Raw genomic sequence first — 19,252 nt, forward strand, 5'->3', positions numbered from 1 at the left:
TCTGATTTTTGATTCATCTAATTTGTGATTAGCAAGTACCCTTTATTTACAATAGGATTAATTTTTCATGCATTTGTTCTGTATGAGGGACAGATCAACTCCTCTCTGTGCTTGAATTATATTTCTGTATTTCTCTACTTGTATGTGTTGTTTGTCTTGACTTTGCTTTTATTTTTATTTTTATTTTTATTTTTAAATGGTAAGTGGATTTCTTTGTTGAACAAAAATACCCTAACAATAGTTAAATCCCTTCACAAAGTACCTTTGACTGAACTCATGCTTCGATATTTATTTTCTATCTGTTTTTAAAACAAATTTTCAGAGGTAACTGAAAAAAAAATATCATGAAATATTTTTTCAAAACTTACAGAACCTTCTTCATGCATGCAGCAAAGAGAATTTATAAATTATCAGGGTGTTGACTGCAGAACCATGGAAAATCCCTTTCTTTATATTAGCTAGACTTTATTTATTATTATTATTATTTTTTGGATAATGACAGTTAGGAAAAACTTCTTGCAAGGGGTTTCAGAGACTGAATCTTGAAGACAGCAGAGGAAGCATCTTTGTAAATGTCACAGGGAAGAAAGATTATGCATTATCAGGTTCTTTGTATCTAGACTTTTTCATTGAATCTACAAATTATATTCTCCCTCTACATATTGTGACTAAAGTAAAATATTTTTATTTTTGTTTTGTGTATGTATGAGGCAGCAAATATTGGTAACTGATAAGACAGAAGCCCTGAAAAGTATGACAACATAGTATTATTTCCTGGCATGCTGTTGTTAGTAGGAAGGTCTAAAATTTGTTCAGGGCACCAGAGGAACCAATCAGTAGATGCATCTCTTAAAGCAGCATCACCCAGTCAGTTATTCCACCCTCTTTATTTGACCCCATCCTGTACTCCTCTGCTGTGTGATGCAAGCTCTGAATAAAATTTTGGCAGATTTGCCAAAGAATGTCCCTTCTTGTGGAAGTTCAGGAAAATAAATGAGAAATTTGCCTGTACTTCCTCTTTCTGACCCCCCCCCCCAACACACAAACAAACAAACAAAACATCACACACACCAACCAACTAACCAAACCAAACCAAACCAACCAACCAACCAAAAATGAAAAAACAGTAACAATAAAAACATGACAGAAAGGATTTGAGACCATACCTGGCTGAGCTTGGCTGCTCTGTACTCAGCCTGTCGTATGGTCTGTTGGTGCAGTGCTGTGAGTTTCCCTATCCTGTTAGCCAGCTGCTTAGCAAGGGGTATGTTCTGTTCTGCAAAGTCTTGGACTGATGCATCTAATTCCACCAATTTTATATTGCAGCTGTCCAACTCCTCACCAAGGATCTAGACAGAAAAACGAGAAAATCAGTGCGACAGGAAGTGTTAGTTTTCTGGTTGATTATTTCTAGTTCAACTTGCAACTCTCATTTCATTTTTATTCTGTCTGCAAACCAGCAATGCTTGTCTAAGCAGGAAGGCAGAACAGCATGATGTTTGGTCACCTCTTATATGTGTCCCATTACTTTTTCTTCTCTGACTTCCTGGCTGAACTGGATAACCATTTTCTGTACCATATCAAAAGAGTGAGTCACTTCAGAGTGACATTAACTGTTCTTGGCCTTCCTTCCATGTTTGTTTTTGAAGTGAATGGTCAGCACACATTGCCATGACAAAGATTTCTGTTTATTTGAAAAGGATCTTGTTATCCTTGCAAACTCAGAAATATGTAATTACTCATGAATGCATTATAAAAACTTTTGCATTTTCATAGCTTGATCTACACAGACATGTGGTTTGGATCATGATAGACTATTTCAATAGAAACAAATTTTAAATCAGTTTTTTTTTTTTTGTTTGTTTGTTTGTTTTTTTACCATAATGACAAAGTTTCTGAAAAAGAAATCTAAAGAGTTTTCTATATTTTCCAGACTGATAACATGTTTAGTGGCTACAGTTTCTTGGGATGATGTGTTTTTTTCTTCCTGTTGCTTTTATGCCTAGGGTGTTAATGATTTGTTGCTTTTGTAGTATAAACAAAATAAGTGTCATCAAACACTTTAGCTCCTTACAATTATTTTTAGAAATATAAATTGCAATCATCAGGCAAAAACATTCAGAACTGAACACAACTCTAGCTGCAGGTGCGTTAAGCTTGCCAGATTAGGACTGTCCTAGCACAGATGCATTAGAGTGTAATTTATGATCAACCATTCATGGTAAATGACTATTGTTCCACGAACAGTAACATGCTTTAATGATATTAATGCCTGTGTGTAGACATAAAGATAGATGGTGATCTACACATCTAAATACAGACATAAATATTTCAGACAAGCATAACTATCAGACATACCCAGTTTTCTGTTTTGTATGCTTTCAAACAATAACTTGGTCAAGATTATATTTGACTAGTAAAAAAACAAACAAACAAACAAACAAACACAAAAGCAAACAAACAAAAAATAAAAGCAAAAAACACAGAATGAGTCCTCTACGTCCTGCCTCTCCTTCCTCATCAAAAAAAACAAAACACCACAACAACAAAACCAAGAAAAGGAAGCAAAAAAAACCCTCCTACTCTCATACAACAATCCTAACTTGGCCATTATGCCTCAGTGGAGATGAAATTTTCTTTTTGTGGTATATAACTATAATTGAAAAATCAGAAAAGTAACCAAGAGTCTTTTTCATTTCCTGTAACAGCACCAATAGTACTTAAATTCATGACTGTACAAAATGATATGAGATGGACTACAAAGTTAGCTTCTATTTATTACAAGTAAAGATAAGACTGCAAAGAATGGTCTTTTCAATACAGAGTTAAAACAGGAGCAGTTTGAAAGCCTCTTACGCTTCCTCAGGTTGCAATCATACTCATTATTTAAAGAGAAAAGCATAATTCTGTCCAACTGACTTGTTTTTGCTCTCAGATACTCCCTATATTTTTTGTTAAGCCCTCATCTGCCTGTATAGGCTTGTTTGAAAAAAAAATAAAAGTTTGATTGCGCTCTTAAAAAATACAGTTTTGGTACCAAGTCCCAATTCTGAAGTGTCTGTGCTGTAACCAATTAAAGAAAACCTAGTCTTACCTTTTGTTCAAGTTTAGCTTGTGCTATATCATTTGTTTTCTTTTTCAGTTTGGAAAGAATTGCATTTAGTTCATTTGCTATTCCCTGGATTTTCTGTCCAAACTCTTGATTCATTGTTTTGATATGCTGAGTTTCTTTTTCTTTTGTTTGAATCTGTTAACAAGAAGAATTAAATTCAGTAACCAGAAATCAGTCCTCCGGAAAATAAATTAACTTTCACTTAATTTTCTTTTAATTTTATTTTGTTAAAGTAGGAAGACAATAAAACTACTCTGCATAACCGTTGTTTGACTACACTTGGATACTGTACTTTTGTCCTGGTTTCAGTTAGGACAGAGTTAATTTTCTTCCTAGTAGCTATATAGTAGAATGCTATGTTTTGGCTTAGGAAGAGAAGAGTGCTGATAAAACACCGATGTTTTAATTGTTGCAGAGCAGTGCTTACACCAAGCCAAGGACATCTCAGCTTCTCACTCTGTCCTGCCAATGGGCAGGCTGGGGGTGCAGCAAGAGCTGGGCGGGGACAGACCTAAGACAGACCTAGGACAGCTGACCCAAACTAGCCAAGGGGGTATTCCATACCATCTGATGTCATGCTAAACAATATATAGGGGTGGCTAGCCGGGGTGAGGGGGCTGGACTGCTTGGGGTTAGGCTGGGCATCGGTCAGCGGGTGGTGAGCAATTGCATTGTGCATCACTTGTTTTGTTCACATTATTAGTAGTAGTACTATTATCTCATTATTATTATTATTATTATTTTCCTGTCTTAATAAACCATCTTTATCTCAACTCACAGGCTTCACTTTCCCATTTCTCTCCCCCATCCCAGAGAGGGAGGGGGGAGGGTGAGCGAACAGCTGTGTGGTGTTTAGCTGCCGGCCGGGTTAAACCACGACAATGTTACTAAATTATGAAGTCTAAAGAAGGGCTTTAGATCTGTAAATGGATCCAGGATCTTTCAGTGGTGCCCATTGCCAGGACAAGAGGCAATAGTCACAGACTGGAACACAAGAGGTTCACTCTGAACATCAGGAATCACTTCTGCGTTTTGTGTGTGGTGGAGTACTGGCACAGGTTGCCCAGAGAGGTTGTTGGGCATCTCCTTGGAGATCTTCAAAAGCTGCCTGGACATGGTCCTGGGCAAGCAGCTCTAGGTGCTTGAGCAAGCGGTTGGACCAGGTGACTTCCACAGGTCCCTTCCAACCACAACAATTTTGTGAATCTGTGCAATTCCACAAAAATTTAATCTGCTATCTTTTACCTGATCTTGTACAGTTACAAGGGCCAGTCCAACTTCTGCTAAATGAAGAGAGAGTTCAGAAGGCAAAATGGTATAAAGCCCCAAGTACTTATTCTGTTGTTGTTCAGCCATTTTTTCAACAGCCTGGCGATGAGCAGTTACTTCACCAAGGAGAGACTAATTACAGAGAAATAATGCTGTTAGGAACAATGGGAAAACATCTGCACAAATTTAGCAAGCATAGACATTACTTGCATCTTATGACAAACATACTTGTTTTCAATGTTTTGTTTATTTCATTAAAAAGAATTGTATCTTGAAATTCCCTGGATTCTAATTTATGATGGTCTGTCCAGTCCTCTGTTCCAGACTGACCACCTTTATATGGAAAATACTAAGTTTTCAGAAACTTCAGTAATTTATTTTAATTTGTTGCTTTTGTTTCTCCCAAGACTTATGAGACAGAAAAGAAATGCCACATTCTGTACATTCATGTTCTATAGTTCTTCCGTATTTTAAATGCAGGGGGAAAATTTCCTAAACAATATACTAGGCACGTAAGGTTGCACAAATGCAAATACTTATATACATCTTTAAAATAAGATATTGTAGCCTATCAGCTACTCCATGTTTTATTTATTTATTTTCTGGTGGCTTACTCAAAATCCATTTAATACTTTGTACTTTGAATTGATGGTGGTTTGGAAGCGATTAACACTCACTATGAAATTATGATGAAGACACATTAAAAACATCACAATTTAGAAATTGATAAATTTGATATACTTGCAACTCCTGAAGTTGAGTATCCACTTCCACATCAGGATTTAATAAATATTCCTTTGTTTCCTGGATCCAAGTCTTCACAATATTAATCTCTGCTTCGACTTCCTCGCGCTCTTTCAGCTCTTGTTTCACCAGCTTCACACCTTTTTTCACTTTCTGTTGCATACTTCAGAAACAGAAACAATAATTATTTGTGAAGAATTAAGGAAGTCTAAACATATTGGTTTGTCAAAAAAACACTGAATAATAAGGAAGACAATGAATAGCCCCATATCCAGATTAATAAAAATCAGAGCAATGTAGCAACAGTTTACTAAAGTAGCAGACACTTTTAAGTTTCTCACATTCATTCTACAGTTCACACCTTTTAATTAGTGGTTTTATGTATTTTGACATTCATGCACAACTCTTCTGGGCAAATGCAAATGTTTATAGTACCAGACACCTACATCTGTGCTCAGCACCACAGTCTGTCCTTATTGTCAGTGGAGGAAACAGGCAATTCTGGGGCATGATTTATGATGATTCATCATCATTCTAAAAGAAACTTCTGAAACAGGTCAGAAAAACTGTATCTTAGATCTTGTCTATTTCTCTCCACTAATTAGGCAGCAAGAATTAACTGGTTCAGATGTCGATATCTATAAGCTAAAATAACATGAGATAAATTCCACCACTATTGGGATTTTCAGTGGCAGAATACCTAGGATAAGACACAGCTTAAGCATCTGAACACCATTTTTGATCCCGGGACCTATCTCCACACTTACACTAAGACATAATTTCCACACTTTCCTCAAGAACTTCGATATCCTGTGAAAAAACAGAATACTTCAGATGTCAGATCAGTGAAAGATGTACAGGACTGAAGTTTGCAGCTCTTATGCATGTGACATGGATCTAATTTTGATATTCTGATATTTGATTTACACATGTATAATCTTTCAGAGCTGAATCATGCCTTACTTACACAAGCATGAAATCATCTCAGATGCTATTTCTTATAAAACAATTCTAGGTGAAGAATGGAATTACAGAAGTGCTAATCTCTACAAAATTTCTACAGTGATTGCTATTCTACTGTAATCACTTATTCATAAACACAACTAACTTTGAACAGGCTAGGTGCAAGGTTTAAATTTTTCACTCCCTTTCTCTCTCTTCCCACTGTGGAGATCTAGTTAATGGCGTCTTGGTGCAGTTATGAAATGGATGTGAACCCTGAACCTTAACCATAAATTTTCCTGCTTTGTATGACAGAGAAATACTTTACATTTAGATAAATACTTGTGTAAGGTACAAGGTAACATTTTAAGATGTCTTCTGTTTGCCTGTGCACTAAATTCCTTTGTGAAATTTACAAGATGCCTACTTTTGATACTGAAGTACTTCAAAGAGGAGAATCAAAGTGATAGACTAATCAAAAAAGATGATAAGATGAAATTGAAGTGTTTAAAGTCAGTTATAACTCTACTGTAGTTTATATAAGTCTTACATAAGTTACTATTATTAATGCAAGGCAGGAAGTACATATTCTATAATACATACAGTGGTGAAAAACTAATGGTAAAAATTTATTTCAAAATTAAGGATCATTTAAATTTTATCTGATGTTTATTTTAAACATAAATATATTATTTAAGTATTATAATTGTTAATGATAATAAAAGTAATATTTGAACTGTTATTACTGAATTAATTTTAAGGTACCATTTTTTTCTAGTGAATCTTTTAAAATTCCTTACTTGTGGCATCGATCTTGCATTGCTTTGATTTCTTGCATGACTGGTAGTTCTTCCTGAGATGGAGGCTTTATTTCCACATCCTGAAGCATACTAAGGGTATGCTGTTTGACCAGACCCAAAGATGATAGCTGGTAATCCACTTCCAGAAGGAAGCTGCTGTGGTAATCCAGGAGTTCCAGGAGCTCTGTTTTAGAAGCCTTTTCTATTGAGCTTTCTGGTAAACGATCTTGTAGTTGATCTATTGCTACAGTGGCTTTCTCAATCTATGTAAAGAGATGCAGTCTCTTAATGAAATTAAAAATAATTCAGTAGAACTGACATAAAAATGTGCCAAGCCCTGTGCTGTATGCCGTAGATCAGTTGTGGTAAAGGGCTGATGCAATAATCTCTATAGATCTAAATCTGTGACCTAATGTTGCTAGTTGTAGTTAGGTAGCCCTAGCTCTTCACACCAGACTAGGGCTTGCTAACAGTCTATTTTGTTATGATAAGTGTCTCCTTATATATACATATTTTTTGATCATTTATTATCTTTATTGCCATACAACTTAGACCTTTAACCCTTTATGCCCCTATTTGGCATAAGCCATATAAATAACAGAAAGATTATCCCTATTCTCAGAGAGACTGCAATCTGAGCATAAAATAAAGGACAGTGACAAATAATGAGAGTCAGGTAGGATTTACGAAAAAAAAAGAGAGGCATGATCAGAGATCAGGAACAGGCAAAGATATCAGTGTGCAAACTTAGAATTAGCAACTTCATTCTCTTCTGAAAAAAAAAAAAAAAAGAGAGAGAGAGAGAATGACTTAATCTAGAATGTATTATTTGGGAAAGGAAAACAGAGGAGAAGATTCTGAAGAACAACCAGAAATCAAAATAACTGTTTTTACTGTATGTGTATTCATACAGAAGAGCAGTGCAAGCCTTAGAGGCAGTGTTTCTAAACCTAGGTCTTCCACAGTTGTTTTGTCGCTGTTATTTTTCTTTTGTGACCTGAGAAGAATCACTGTACTTCCTAGTATTAGGTTTCTCTACCATGAAATTATTATTAATAAAATTGACTTGTTTGTTTCGCAAGACTTCATTATAATCTGTACTCAATGTTTGTGAAGGGCAGTATAAGGAGTAGAAACCCATGTACAGTTAGAAAAGGAGGAGTTACCAAAACCAGAAGTTACCTTATCATTAAACCCTTTCCATTCCTGTACTGCATCTTCCAAAATTTTCTCTTGTTCTTGGGCTACATTCTTGAGCCGTGTCCAGCGTTGCCAAACTGTTGTCATTGATCTACTTATAGTTGCCTTGCTGGCATCATTGCTAACTTTTTCCAGCTGTGAAGCCTTTTCCTCTAGAGCTGTGATCTTCTCATGGAAAGAATTCACTATGGACACAAGAGTCTGCAAAAGCAAAAATGAGCATTAAGAATGCAAATGAGCATTTTTTCTATTTTTTTTTTTTATTATTATTTTTTTTTTACAATGCAATATACTTGCAAGTGGACAAGCTACTTCCAGCCACTGAAGGTTAAAAGGAGGTACCCTACATTGAGTGAGTTGGTTAGGTTCAGCTTATTCCACTGCAATATATTAGGTACAGTGACTGGAAGGACCTGCTCCAAATTGCAATTCTCTAGAAGCAGTAGCAATCTAGTGTAATCAGATTTTCTTTTTCTTGCTAACCCCTCAAAAGGAATGGAAATGAGTGTTCAGGAACATTTTAATAGCAAAGATTTTAACCTCTATTATTAGAGCCTAAAAACAAACAAAAAAGCAATTCAAGTGTTTGAACTCATCTATGTCATTTTAAAATCTAGTATCATTTTAGATATCCAGGTGTACCAGGATATTCTCATGAAGCTGGAAGACATGACAGTGCACTTATGGGAGTTTCCTGCCTATATGAAGAGACAGCTGGAGACCACATGGGATGTCTTAAGCCTCTCTAACTCGAGTATATTTAGGTAGCTGAATGGCAGCAGTGAGGGCAGCATCCTAAATGCTAGAGGATAAAGTAATTCTTGTAACATTTATTTCTTTTAGACTAAATGAGTTAATATTAAATCCTATTTTATTGTCCTCATAAAACTATTAAATATGATGCAGAAAGAGGTGGAAATTTCTGTTCTGAATTTTGCATAGGGTACACAGTTTGGGGACTGTTAGGAATCTCCTGGATTCTTTCATTCCCCTACAGTCACAGATGCACAGACTGGAAAAAGATTACAAAATATCTGTCCCATTCATCCCACAAGTATAATGTGTGTTCTGCACAACACAAAACAGCTTGTAATGTGCTATAACACTTATAAGCTACAGGAAAATATCTAAACACTCAACTTTAGGTTTTCACAGGTAAAGACCTACATAAAAAATTTTCATTTTTAACTGACTGAAGGAAAAGGATTCCATATCATTTTCAGCACCTTACCTTATGTGTTAGCAACTTCTCTTCTGCTTCATGAGAAGAAGCAGCTTTAGCTAGTGAAAATTCAGATAATTTTTTCTCAGCCTCATTCATCACTTCAATAACCTTCTGTCTTGCTGTCTGATACTCCTGCCACTCAGAAGCACACCTTAAACAAATAAAGTGCCAGAAAGAACAATTTAATGCAATATAATACCGTTATTTTCCAAGAAAGAGATAGACTATTGCTAAAGAGCACACATACAGAAATGTATGTTGCTGATTTTGAGCTGTGCCTTAGAGACTGATAGAAACTGTATTTATAGCTTGGCATTTAATAGCCTTTGATAGAATTTTCCTCAATGACTTCGTCTAGGTTGTGTTTGAAACCCATCCAAACTTTTGGCATACAGAACATTCTGGAATAATGAATAACACAGTAATGTTGGTTAAAACGGTACTTCCTTGTAGTTTAAAATGTCTGCTTCAATTTTATTGTTACTCCATGGTTCTTGTACTATGTAAAATAGTCATTCCCTATACATCCTCTCAGTGCTTTTCCATGCTTTATAGAACTTTACCATATCTACACCTCAGGATCACACTGCTAGTCAGTGGCAGAAGTGAAAAACAGAATCTAAGAGTTCTGAATCCCAATATCTGCTTCTGTTACCAGTCGCACAGTTTACAATACTCCAGTTAGGTGACAAATCAAGTGTTATGATCTCTTTCATCACTAAAAAAGTGATGAAAGGAAAGGGGAAGGGGAAGGGGAAGCATACCTTTGCAACAGTTCTTGCTGGGTTTTTGAGTCTTGCTTTGTCCCTTTGCCCTTTTCTTCCAGTGCACCTAGATTCCGCACAAGCTGCTCTCTTACTGTGGCTTGGATAAAGGGCTCCATCTCAGACACCAGACCCTGTAACTCCTTCAAATGATTACTGAACTGACTTTCTGTGCTGAAAAATTCAATGTGGTTCCTTAGGTTCCCCTCCGAGTTCTCAACATCAAGACCATTTCCTGCTAAATGTAGAAATTCCTGAGCATCCTCAAGCCAGTCACTTGCTATCTGCATCACTTGGTAGTATCTTTGGCAACGGCTATACAGTTTATCCAAGGTAGCCTGAAATGGAAGTGAACATTATATAGACACAGACAAAAAAATCACACTAGCAACAAATATATCCTCATCAGAGTCTGGATTTTGCCCATCCCTGCTTTCTTTTCCCTGTAGTATATCTAAAACGTAGGTCTGGAGAGACCAGATGGAAGTAGATTTTGAGTCAGTCAGCATTTCTATGCGCATGGATATGGGCATATTGAGAAAATCTCATTCCCCCTGTGTTCACCAATGGCAACAGACCATGATCTAGGGTGTCAGAAAAAAAGACAACAAGATTATTGAAATGAATCCTTTCATGATGATTACAAACATCAACGAGAAGCTAATGACACTGAGGATGCACTAACCTGTCTCATGTGTATAGCTTCTTGAACTTCACCATCTAGTTCTGTTAGCTCAGCAAGAGTGTTCTCCAGGTCAGCAGGTATTAGCTCCTTTGCTTTCATATATTTCTCTTTCTCTTTATTGCTCAGTGCATTCATCACTCTCAGGCTTGACTGCACTTCTTCCTGATGTATCTGAACTTTTCGGATTTCTTCTTGGATGCTTTGCAGTTTGAGGTCCAAAATCAGTGTTTCATTGAGTTCTGTTTTGATCCATCTCAGCCAGTCAAGTGAGCGGCAGATTTCTGTTTGGAAGTCTATGCTTTGCACAAGTCTGTTCTCACAGTCCATCACTGTGTCTCCAATGGCAGCATGCAAAGACTTTAGTTTGTCTTGCCAAGACTGCAGTTGGTGATTTGTTGTCTCACATGCAGATGGGTCAAGCTGAGGAGAAAGGGCTTCCATATGTTCAGTTATTCGCTTCAGAAGACTCCCTGAGTCTTGCAAGCTGCCCACTAGAGAATGGTATATTTTCAACTTTTCCTCTATTGGGAGCATTTCTTCATTTACCTTAATCTGTTCCTTCTTCACTGCTTCTAGCTGTGCTTCAAGTTGTGTACACATTTTCTCGTGTTCCTGACATGCTTCTATTGTGTCTTCCAACAGGTTGATTTTCTGTTCTATTTGCCTCTTTAGCTTGTGATATAATGTGACAAGTTTTAACATTTCATCTGGTTGCCATGGCTGGCCAGTGCTTCTAAAGGCCTCCTTCTTCTGGTTTAGTTCATCCACTGCTGCACCAAGGCTCACCACTTCACCTAAGAGATCTCTGTAGGCCTGCTGAAGTGACACAGCTTCTTTGGCTAAAACAGCAGCTGGAGCTTTGTCCGTATTAATAAATTGATCTTCTAGCTCAGTCAAGGCTTTAGTTGTCAACTCAATCAAAGAGGCATATTCTTTTCGAGCATAAATTGTTTCCCGAACCTTATGGAATTTATCTTTTGCCAGAGCAGTGACAGTATTAAATTGCTGAGGGAGAATGTTAAGCTTTTCATCCAGATAAGAATGATCCACTTCATTAAGTGATGGTAGGATTTCTTGGCCATCTCTTTGCAGAGCAAGTAATAGATTTTCATATTCTGGAGATTGCTCAAGAATCTGTTGATATTTGGACAACTGGGTGTACAGTTCAGAGTTACTATTCATTACGTTAACTTCTGGGAATGTGACAATATCAGCTTGTTTTAGCCAATGGCAAACTTTATCTAAATCTTCTTTGAAATATTTCCTGGAAACTATATTTTTCTCCAGTTCTAACAGTCTCTGATTACACTTTTGTAAAACAGTGTCATATACATTCTGTAGTTCTTGCAGTTTACCTAACACCTCACTCTTTTCTTGTTCCATTGCTTCTTTCATTAATTCCCTTCCTTGAGCCCACAGCCCAGTGACTTCATTTTGATAGGTCTTCAGGTTAGCCTGGGCATTCTTACAAGCCCTAATCTGTTTGTTCACATCTTCTGGAAACAGACAGATATGTTCTGGAAACATTACCTTCTTCTCATGTTGGTGAATTTGGTTGGTAGCTTGAAAGACTGCCATGAGAAACTGTGTCTTTTCAGATAGTGCTTTATTCAGGTGCTTTCTCCTCTGGCCAACCAGATCGCTGAGACAATCTACATGATGCTGTGCATCAGAAAGTGTTTTCTGCAGCTCCTGCCTTTCATTGAGTCCTAGGTTGGTCATCACCCTGTCAGCATCTTTCACCAGCATCTTCAGAACAAGCTGTTTGGCTTCAAGCTCACTACAAATGGTAAGATGATCCATGAGAAGACTCTGAGCCAAATCTGGAGGAGGGCTCTGCTTAAGAGCCTCTGAGATACTAGGTTGCTGCTCCTCTGCCCATTCCATTAGTTCTTGAAATCTGGAATGCACCAAACTGAACTCTTCTAAGGTTGAAACAGAAACTTGAATTTTTCTTTTGACAAGGTCCTCCAGCTGAGTCCAGCGATGCTCAAAATGACCAAATTGCTCCTTTACTAATTCTTTGTCATCAAGATTTAGATGTTCCACCATCTTTTGTTTCTGATCTTTAAATTCTTCCAGAGCAAATCTCCTCTCCTGCAGTGCCAGTGCCAATTTTTGCAAAGCTTCAAGGTGCATATTTGTACTTTCAGCATCAGATCTGTTATCAAAATGGATAGGATAGAAATGAATGATTAGGAAGGAGTTTTAAAAGAGATTAGGATAAATTATGAGCCCACTATATGTTGAAATCAACATCATATAAATACCTAGAGCTATCAGATTATTTTGAAGGTACTGGTCTTGAATATAAATTACAAAGTTTAACATTTTTATTCCTCTCTCTTTCACTTTCAATATGGTCATCAGGTTGACCAAACAAATTAATATCAGTAATGCACAGCATACAGGTTATATTTCCCATTCAAACAACCAGAACACAGTAACAAGAAGTAATGAAGTTGAATCTTGTTTCATGGCAGTAATAGCAGCAGTATCAGACTCCTGAAATATTACACACAGCCTGTGTGTTTATGCTATACACGAGTGAAAAGCAGCTGCAACAATTTAGCAGCAGCAACCAAACTGAAATATAATAAATAAATAAACTAAATAAATGAAATAAACTAAACTGAAATATAATAGTCTAACAGATTAAAAAAAACGACAACAAACACAAACGAAAAGTTCAAACAAAACAGTCAAAATGCTTGAAATATCAGAAAACGTTATGGCCCAAGATGGGATGAGTCAGTACTTGCCTTAAAGACAAAGACTGAAGATACAGCTCCTCAAACTCTCTTTATTTCAGTACAAGTAATTATGTTATAATTAATGGGGGGGGGGGGGGGGGGGCTGATTTAATTTAGGCATGGAAAAATGTATTTTTAGCAGATCCACTTAGAGACACTCTGTAAACTGCTCTTTCAGTGTATATATAATAAGCCTTGTGTGTGCTTTTCTTTTTTACCTAGCCAGGTTGTCCCACTCTTTTGTGAGCTTTTCCAAGAAAACTTCAACTACATTCATGCGATCATGGTAATTCCCTGTCCTCTGCAGATCCTCTTCCCTCTGTATGAGCAAACTGTGTGCCTGAAGGCAGAGGTCCAGCCACTGGTTGTTCAACTGTCCAATTTCCTTGTGTTCAGGTGATTCCTGTCCTTGGGTTAGTTTGTTTATCTTCTCAGTCACAGAGGTAAGAGCTGACTGCTTAGACTGTAACTTCTGATTGAATTCCTAAAAAATATACAAACCAAATTCAATACATTGTCACCTACTTTAAATTATATGATGAAATTTAAATACAAACTCTGAAATTAATATATTTTGTAAGTACTACTTATCTGCCCAGGCAAATGTTGTGTAAATGTTAATTAGATAAAAGTTATGGGAAGGGAGAAAACACTTTTTCCCCATCTTATCAGATGAGGACAGCAAACCAGAGCAATTTCCCACTGCCAATGATAGAAAGAAATCAAAAGCAAGTGACGTCTTGTTGTCTAGGTGCCTGGCCTAATGCCTCTTCTACCTACATTATTACAAGCAAGATAATTAGGGTCTCATGAGAATTCATTCTGAAAATACTGTTTGTAGCTTTTTTTTTTTTTTTTTTCCTTTTCATTAGATACTGAAAAAAGGAAGCAATGCCAATGAGTCTGTGAACCCCACATCCATATTTTGCATTGTATCTATTCCCCCAATAGTGACCATTATTCTTGTCATTAATGAAACAAAGCCAACAATTATTCAGGTATCATTACTATTTAAGTTTATAAACTCCAGTAGACAAATGAGCTCATCTGTACACACATTTACTGAATAAGTCACAGAGAACCCAAGAAAAAAATATACATCATACTGACAGTTAAAATAATCAAATATTCTTTGGCACTTACACACTGTCTAGGGTAAATATAATCTTTTCCAAATTCTAGTTCCAATAACTAAGCAACTATACCCAGCTCCAGCACTTTGCTGGGGTGATTCATTTTCACTGAGAGCTTTTAGAGGTCTGGAGAAGAGATGCTACTGCCCTTCTCTGCTTCATTCTTTGTTACTGTCTCAAATGGAACTAGGCATCTTCCTACACCAGGGGAATACATGGGAAAAATACAGATTGCACCACATCTGACAGTACAACTGGTGCCTGTCATGCATAATAATCGGAAGTTCCTGACTGAAATATTGAAGAAGTACAGATTCCTGCCTCTTCACAGACACCTTTCATGATGGTTAGTGTAGCAAGTTTTAGACCGCATTGTGCTGAGGTGTGTTCAAGAGCTACAGCTTTGTTTGACACTTCTTTAGAACAGAAAAGAAGTGCTGTTTACTTTTCAGCTAACTCCTGGCACATCAGAAAAGAAAACGCAAAGTCTAGACTAAAAATGAAAAAGCCAAGCATTTAATCAGTTATTGAATACGTAATTTGTTTTCCTGTTTCTTCTTGTTACCTTACTGATGTTTGAGATGTGTGCAGAATAACCATGGAAAATATCTGAAATGACAGAGGACCTGAAGGCATTTATCTCACTACTGAAGGTAAATTAAATTGGTTTTCCATTATGCCAACACTCCTGTGCTTTTCAGTGTCCAGCAAAATTGAATAGTTTCCTAGACTGACTTTGAAATAGAACTGAATGATTTACAAGCACTGGAATCAAAGAACTTAGCAAGCACAAGTTGCAGACCTTATTTTCATATCCACTGCAATCAGAAATTAGCCTTTTAAAAGTAAAGGCAAATCAAAACAGTAGGCTGAAAACTGTCTGCTGTTAAAAGGAAAAGGAAACAGAAAAGGAAAAAACACAGAAAAATAGTATTGTGCTGTGTTTTGCTCCCTGTGTTACCCTGTAGCATCAATAATGAAACCTTCTTTCCACTGTCTTCACTGTTCTTGCTTAGAACATATTAGCAATTCTATGCAGCACATGTATAGAGCAAGTATTGTAATTAAATCAGCCATAGGATGAATGTCTTCTTTAACTTCTGCTCTTAACCTAAAGTCTCCTTACCTTAACCTGGAGTACCATATTCTGGGCAATGTTTAGCTCCAACTCTGCACGTCTCCTTTTTAAATTCTGTAGTTGTTGATCTGCATCCTGGAAATATATCCAGAGCTCAGCCTTCATTTGTTTTATCTCTTCCCAACCTTGAGCCAAATACTGTGAGTTCATTATCTGTTGCTCAATCTAGCAGAAAAGAAAAGGAAAGAAAAGAAAAGGAGTAGGAATGCTTTAATGCAGCTATTTTTGGAGCATCGGAGGATGAATACCTTCTTCTTCTCAGCACAATACTTTATTCACAACAAATTCCTGTACTAGATTCTGAAGCGGCTAATATTATTCACAAAGACACTTAACCTTCAAAAGTTGTAAAAATCAAACCTATCCAAGGAAAGCTGTGAAAAAATTCCCCCTTGAGTGCAGCAAGTATATTTATATATGTATTTTGAAGTGTTCTAAGTCTTCAGTTGAAGCTTAAATTAACTGTGTAATTTGTAATGCATATTGCGTACCAAGAATTGTGGAGGACTATGCCCTATACGCCTTCACAATGACCAAAAAACCACTTAAACAAAACACTTTAATTTTAATTTGCCTAGCCCTGTAATTTTGCCTATATGTTATTTATTTATTTTTTTCCCCCACTGCTTTATATATATATAAAAGAAGAATCTCATTTTGGTGTTTGTGATGCTTTCTAGTTACTCAATATTTGGACTGCAGTTTTTTTGTATGGATTACTTGGATTTGCACAATTTACTTCTCTGGTATGAAAGACTGTTACTGTATGTATTATATTTTTACTCTTGGTAGAAGTAGTTTCAGGAGTTTTTTGTGTGTGTGCATGTGTGAAACTAAAACTTTAATGGTTAAAAACCCAGGAATCCTAACAATATAATTTTTCTAATAAGCTATGTTTATTTTATTTTAAAACAAATCATTAAGGTAATTTGAGACTTAAAATTGAGGTAGGCTTCTATACACTCATATGCTAAAATTGATGCATTCTGGATAAATTACATAGATTTATGAATTGACTTATAAAAATCATGATTATAAAGAATATATTAGTATATCTTAATAAGAAGAACATCAGTCTACTGTTGAATAAATAAATAAATACACTTAATATTTAATTAAAAATAAGAATTAACTGAGTTATGTTTTATGAAGACAAATAATTTGGAACTAGTTTTCTTCATCATGATGTCATATGTGTGGCTTTAGGACATTTTTTAGCAGCTCAGTACCTCTCACATCCTTTGTCCCTTTTCTTTTTATTACTGCCAGGATAGCATTGTGTCAATTTTATAATATCTATATTATATATCTATATATATGTATTAAAAAAAAAAAAAAGATAAAATAGCTGTTTAAATACTTAAGATGCATGTAAGATATAAGATAACATTTCTTTAAACCATTACCCAAGATGACTGTCTTAAAAGAGGACAGATGACAGCAGTTAAAGCTCTAAATAGGATTAAAAGCTAGTTATCTTGTACCATTTGTTTTGTTTGTTGAATATCTGTTGCTGTACTCTTCACTGTGGCATCTGACAGATCACACATGGAGCACAAAAGATCCAAATATGTATTGGCTTGTTCCTGCAGAGCCCGGAAATGTTTCACCTGATGGAAGACAATCCTCATATAAACTCAGCTTGTGGAATATTTCTTATTTTATTAAAATCACGTTTCAGTGTTTAAAATTTAGCTCATTACTTCCAAGAGAAGAAATGTAGACATATGCTATTTTATTACAAACAATGTAAAAAACATGGAAAAGAGTAATTCTTAAAAATTTGATTATCATTGTCCATTTAGCAAAGTACTCAGTGACATGCATTACCTACCTTATTTCTTTATAATTAGGAGGTTTGGATAGACACACATAGTTTCAGAAAGGTGACTTACTTTCCCAAGGTAAATGGGAAGCAGGGCTTTATCCAATTATTAAAGTGTCTTGTTGCCTATACCTATAAAAATCTCTTGCATCTCAATAGATCATGGAGGATCCAAACCAGTGGCAAAACAAGTTTTCCACACCCTCTGAAACCCTCTCAACATCTACAATTGACAAGATCTGACAACACTATTCTGTTGAGGGTTGTTCCTCTTGCTATTGTCCATAGAAGCCCATCTCTCTCATGAAGATTTTCCTCATTTCACAAGAAAATGGTGGTATCAGTGTCAAAAAGCAGGCTTATACCTGCATATAACATACCTCCTAGAGTCCCAGAGAGGAGGGTGAATGACCGACCACTCAGAGGGGCAGCGGTGGGTCCTTGTAAACAAGAAGTTGAATACACAGCAGTGCGCCCTTGTGGCAACCCTGACTTACTGCATTAGCAAGAAAGCTGAAAGCATGCTCCAGGAAGGGATTATCCTCCTGTGCTTAAACTTGTCAGGCTGAGCCTGGTGTATTGGGTTCAAGTTTCCCTCTTAACAGAAGAGTTATCGGCAAGCTGGTGCAAGTTCAGCAAAGGGGTAGTGTATACGGGGCAGTAGCATGTGGCATTTAGGCAGGTCTGAAGGAACAGGGTTTGTCTAACCTAGAGAGGGGATGCTAATTGCCATCTCCTATTATTTAAAGGGTAGAAGGACAGATATCTAGAAGACAGACATACCATTCTCAGTGTTAAGCAGAAAAAGGACTAGAGGAAAGGGAAATCAAAATCTCTAGTATTTCAAGGTCTCAAGCTATATGGTAGATGAGAAAGCCTTGAATTTCTGCATTTTTTTTGTGTGTCAAACCAGGTTAGTTTGAAAACAATGTACAAATCCAGTAATTACATATATTAAGTTACTAAAAATAATCAGAAAACAAATAAAACATCCTTAATCACTAATGTGAGCTGGAGGCATTTCTATACTATCAGACTGAAAACTTATTTTAATCGACTGATTAACAGATTCTGTGTTGATGGTACTATGAAACTAGGTGTCATGTAGGAACTTTAGTAGACAGAGATAAGCAGTTAGACAAGCAGAAAGACACAACCTCTCTGCTAAACACATCTATGGAATATCTGAGCAGTTTTATCTAATTAGCCAACGTTTTCAAGTAGCATATTTCTAAGTATTAAACAGAGCTAACAAAAGCCCTGTGTGATTTTTCACCTAAAGTTATTTTTCCTTCAAGGTACTCCTTTTTGAGCTGGGGACAAAAAATGAGGCTACACAGGTGTCTGAGGAGGCTAGAGGGAGTACCTAATTTATATTAATATAAAGCTCTTACGTGAAATCACCTCATTAAGGATAACTGAGCATATTCAAGTGTTGAACTTTTACCTGTTTAACTGCATCTGCCAGGCTGAAGGGTGGCCAGGTACTTGGCTTTAATTCTGACTGTATTGTAGACAGCCAGGTCTGGCACTGTTGTAGGGTATCCTGATGATTAACATGCTTTTGGAGTTCATGTTCCAAACTCTGGTATACCTAAAATAAACAATTTGGAACTTCATTACATTTTCAAACACCATTATTGTCTCTCTTCCCACACCTTG

At 36.4% G+C, this 19,252-nt stretch overlaps 1 protein-coding gene across 13 annotated transcripts in view; it reads right to left on the reverse strand.

Moving 5' to 3' along the window:
- Positions 1-19,252, reverse strand: part of SYNE1 (spectrin repeat containing nuclear envelope protein 1) — a 306,198-nt gene that overhangs the window by 117,015 nt on the left and 169,931 nt on the right. For all 13 annotated transcript variants that reach the window (XM_082757645.1, XM_082757640.1, XM_082757651.1 and 10 more), the window contains 13 exons: positions 19,038-19,184; positions 17,250-17,375; positions 15,754-15,930; positions 13,713-13,978; positions 10,742-12,902; positions 10,057-10,394; positions 9,299-9,443; positions 8,050-8,268; positions 6,868-7,130; positions 5,123-5,288; positions 4,358-4,513; positions 3,095-3,247; positions 1,167-1,349 (listed from right to left, as the gene is read on the reverse strand). In XM_082757645.1, the coding sequence (XP_082613771.1) occupies positions 1,167-1,349; positions 3,095-3,247; positions 4,358-4,513; positions 5,123-5,288; positions 6,868-7,130; positions 8,050-8,268; positions 9,299-9,443; positions 10,057-10,394; positions 10,742-12,902; positions 13,713-13,978; positions 15,754-15,930; positions 17,250-17,375; positions 19,038-19,184 (4,500 nt within the window). The remainder of the gene's footprint in view (positions 1-1,166; positions 1,350-3,094; positions 3,248-4,357; positions 4,514-5,122; positions 5,289-6,867; positions 7,131-8,049; positions 8,269-9,298; positions 9,444-10,056; positions 10,395-10,741; positions 12,903-13,712; positions 13,979-15,753; positions 15,931-17,249; positions 17,376-19,037; positions 19,185-19,252) is intronic.

This window comes from Aythya marila (genome assembly GCF_965140915.1).
Source record: "Aythya marila genome assembly, chromosome: 3".
In the NCBI taxonomy this organism is placed as follows: Eukaryota; Metazoa; Chordata; class Aves; order Anseriformes; family Anatidae; genus Aythya; species Aythya marila.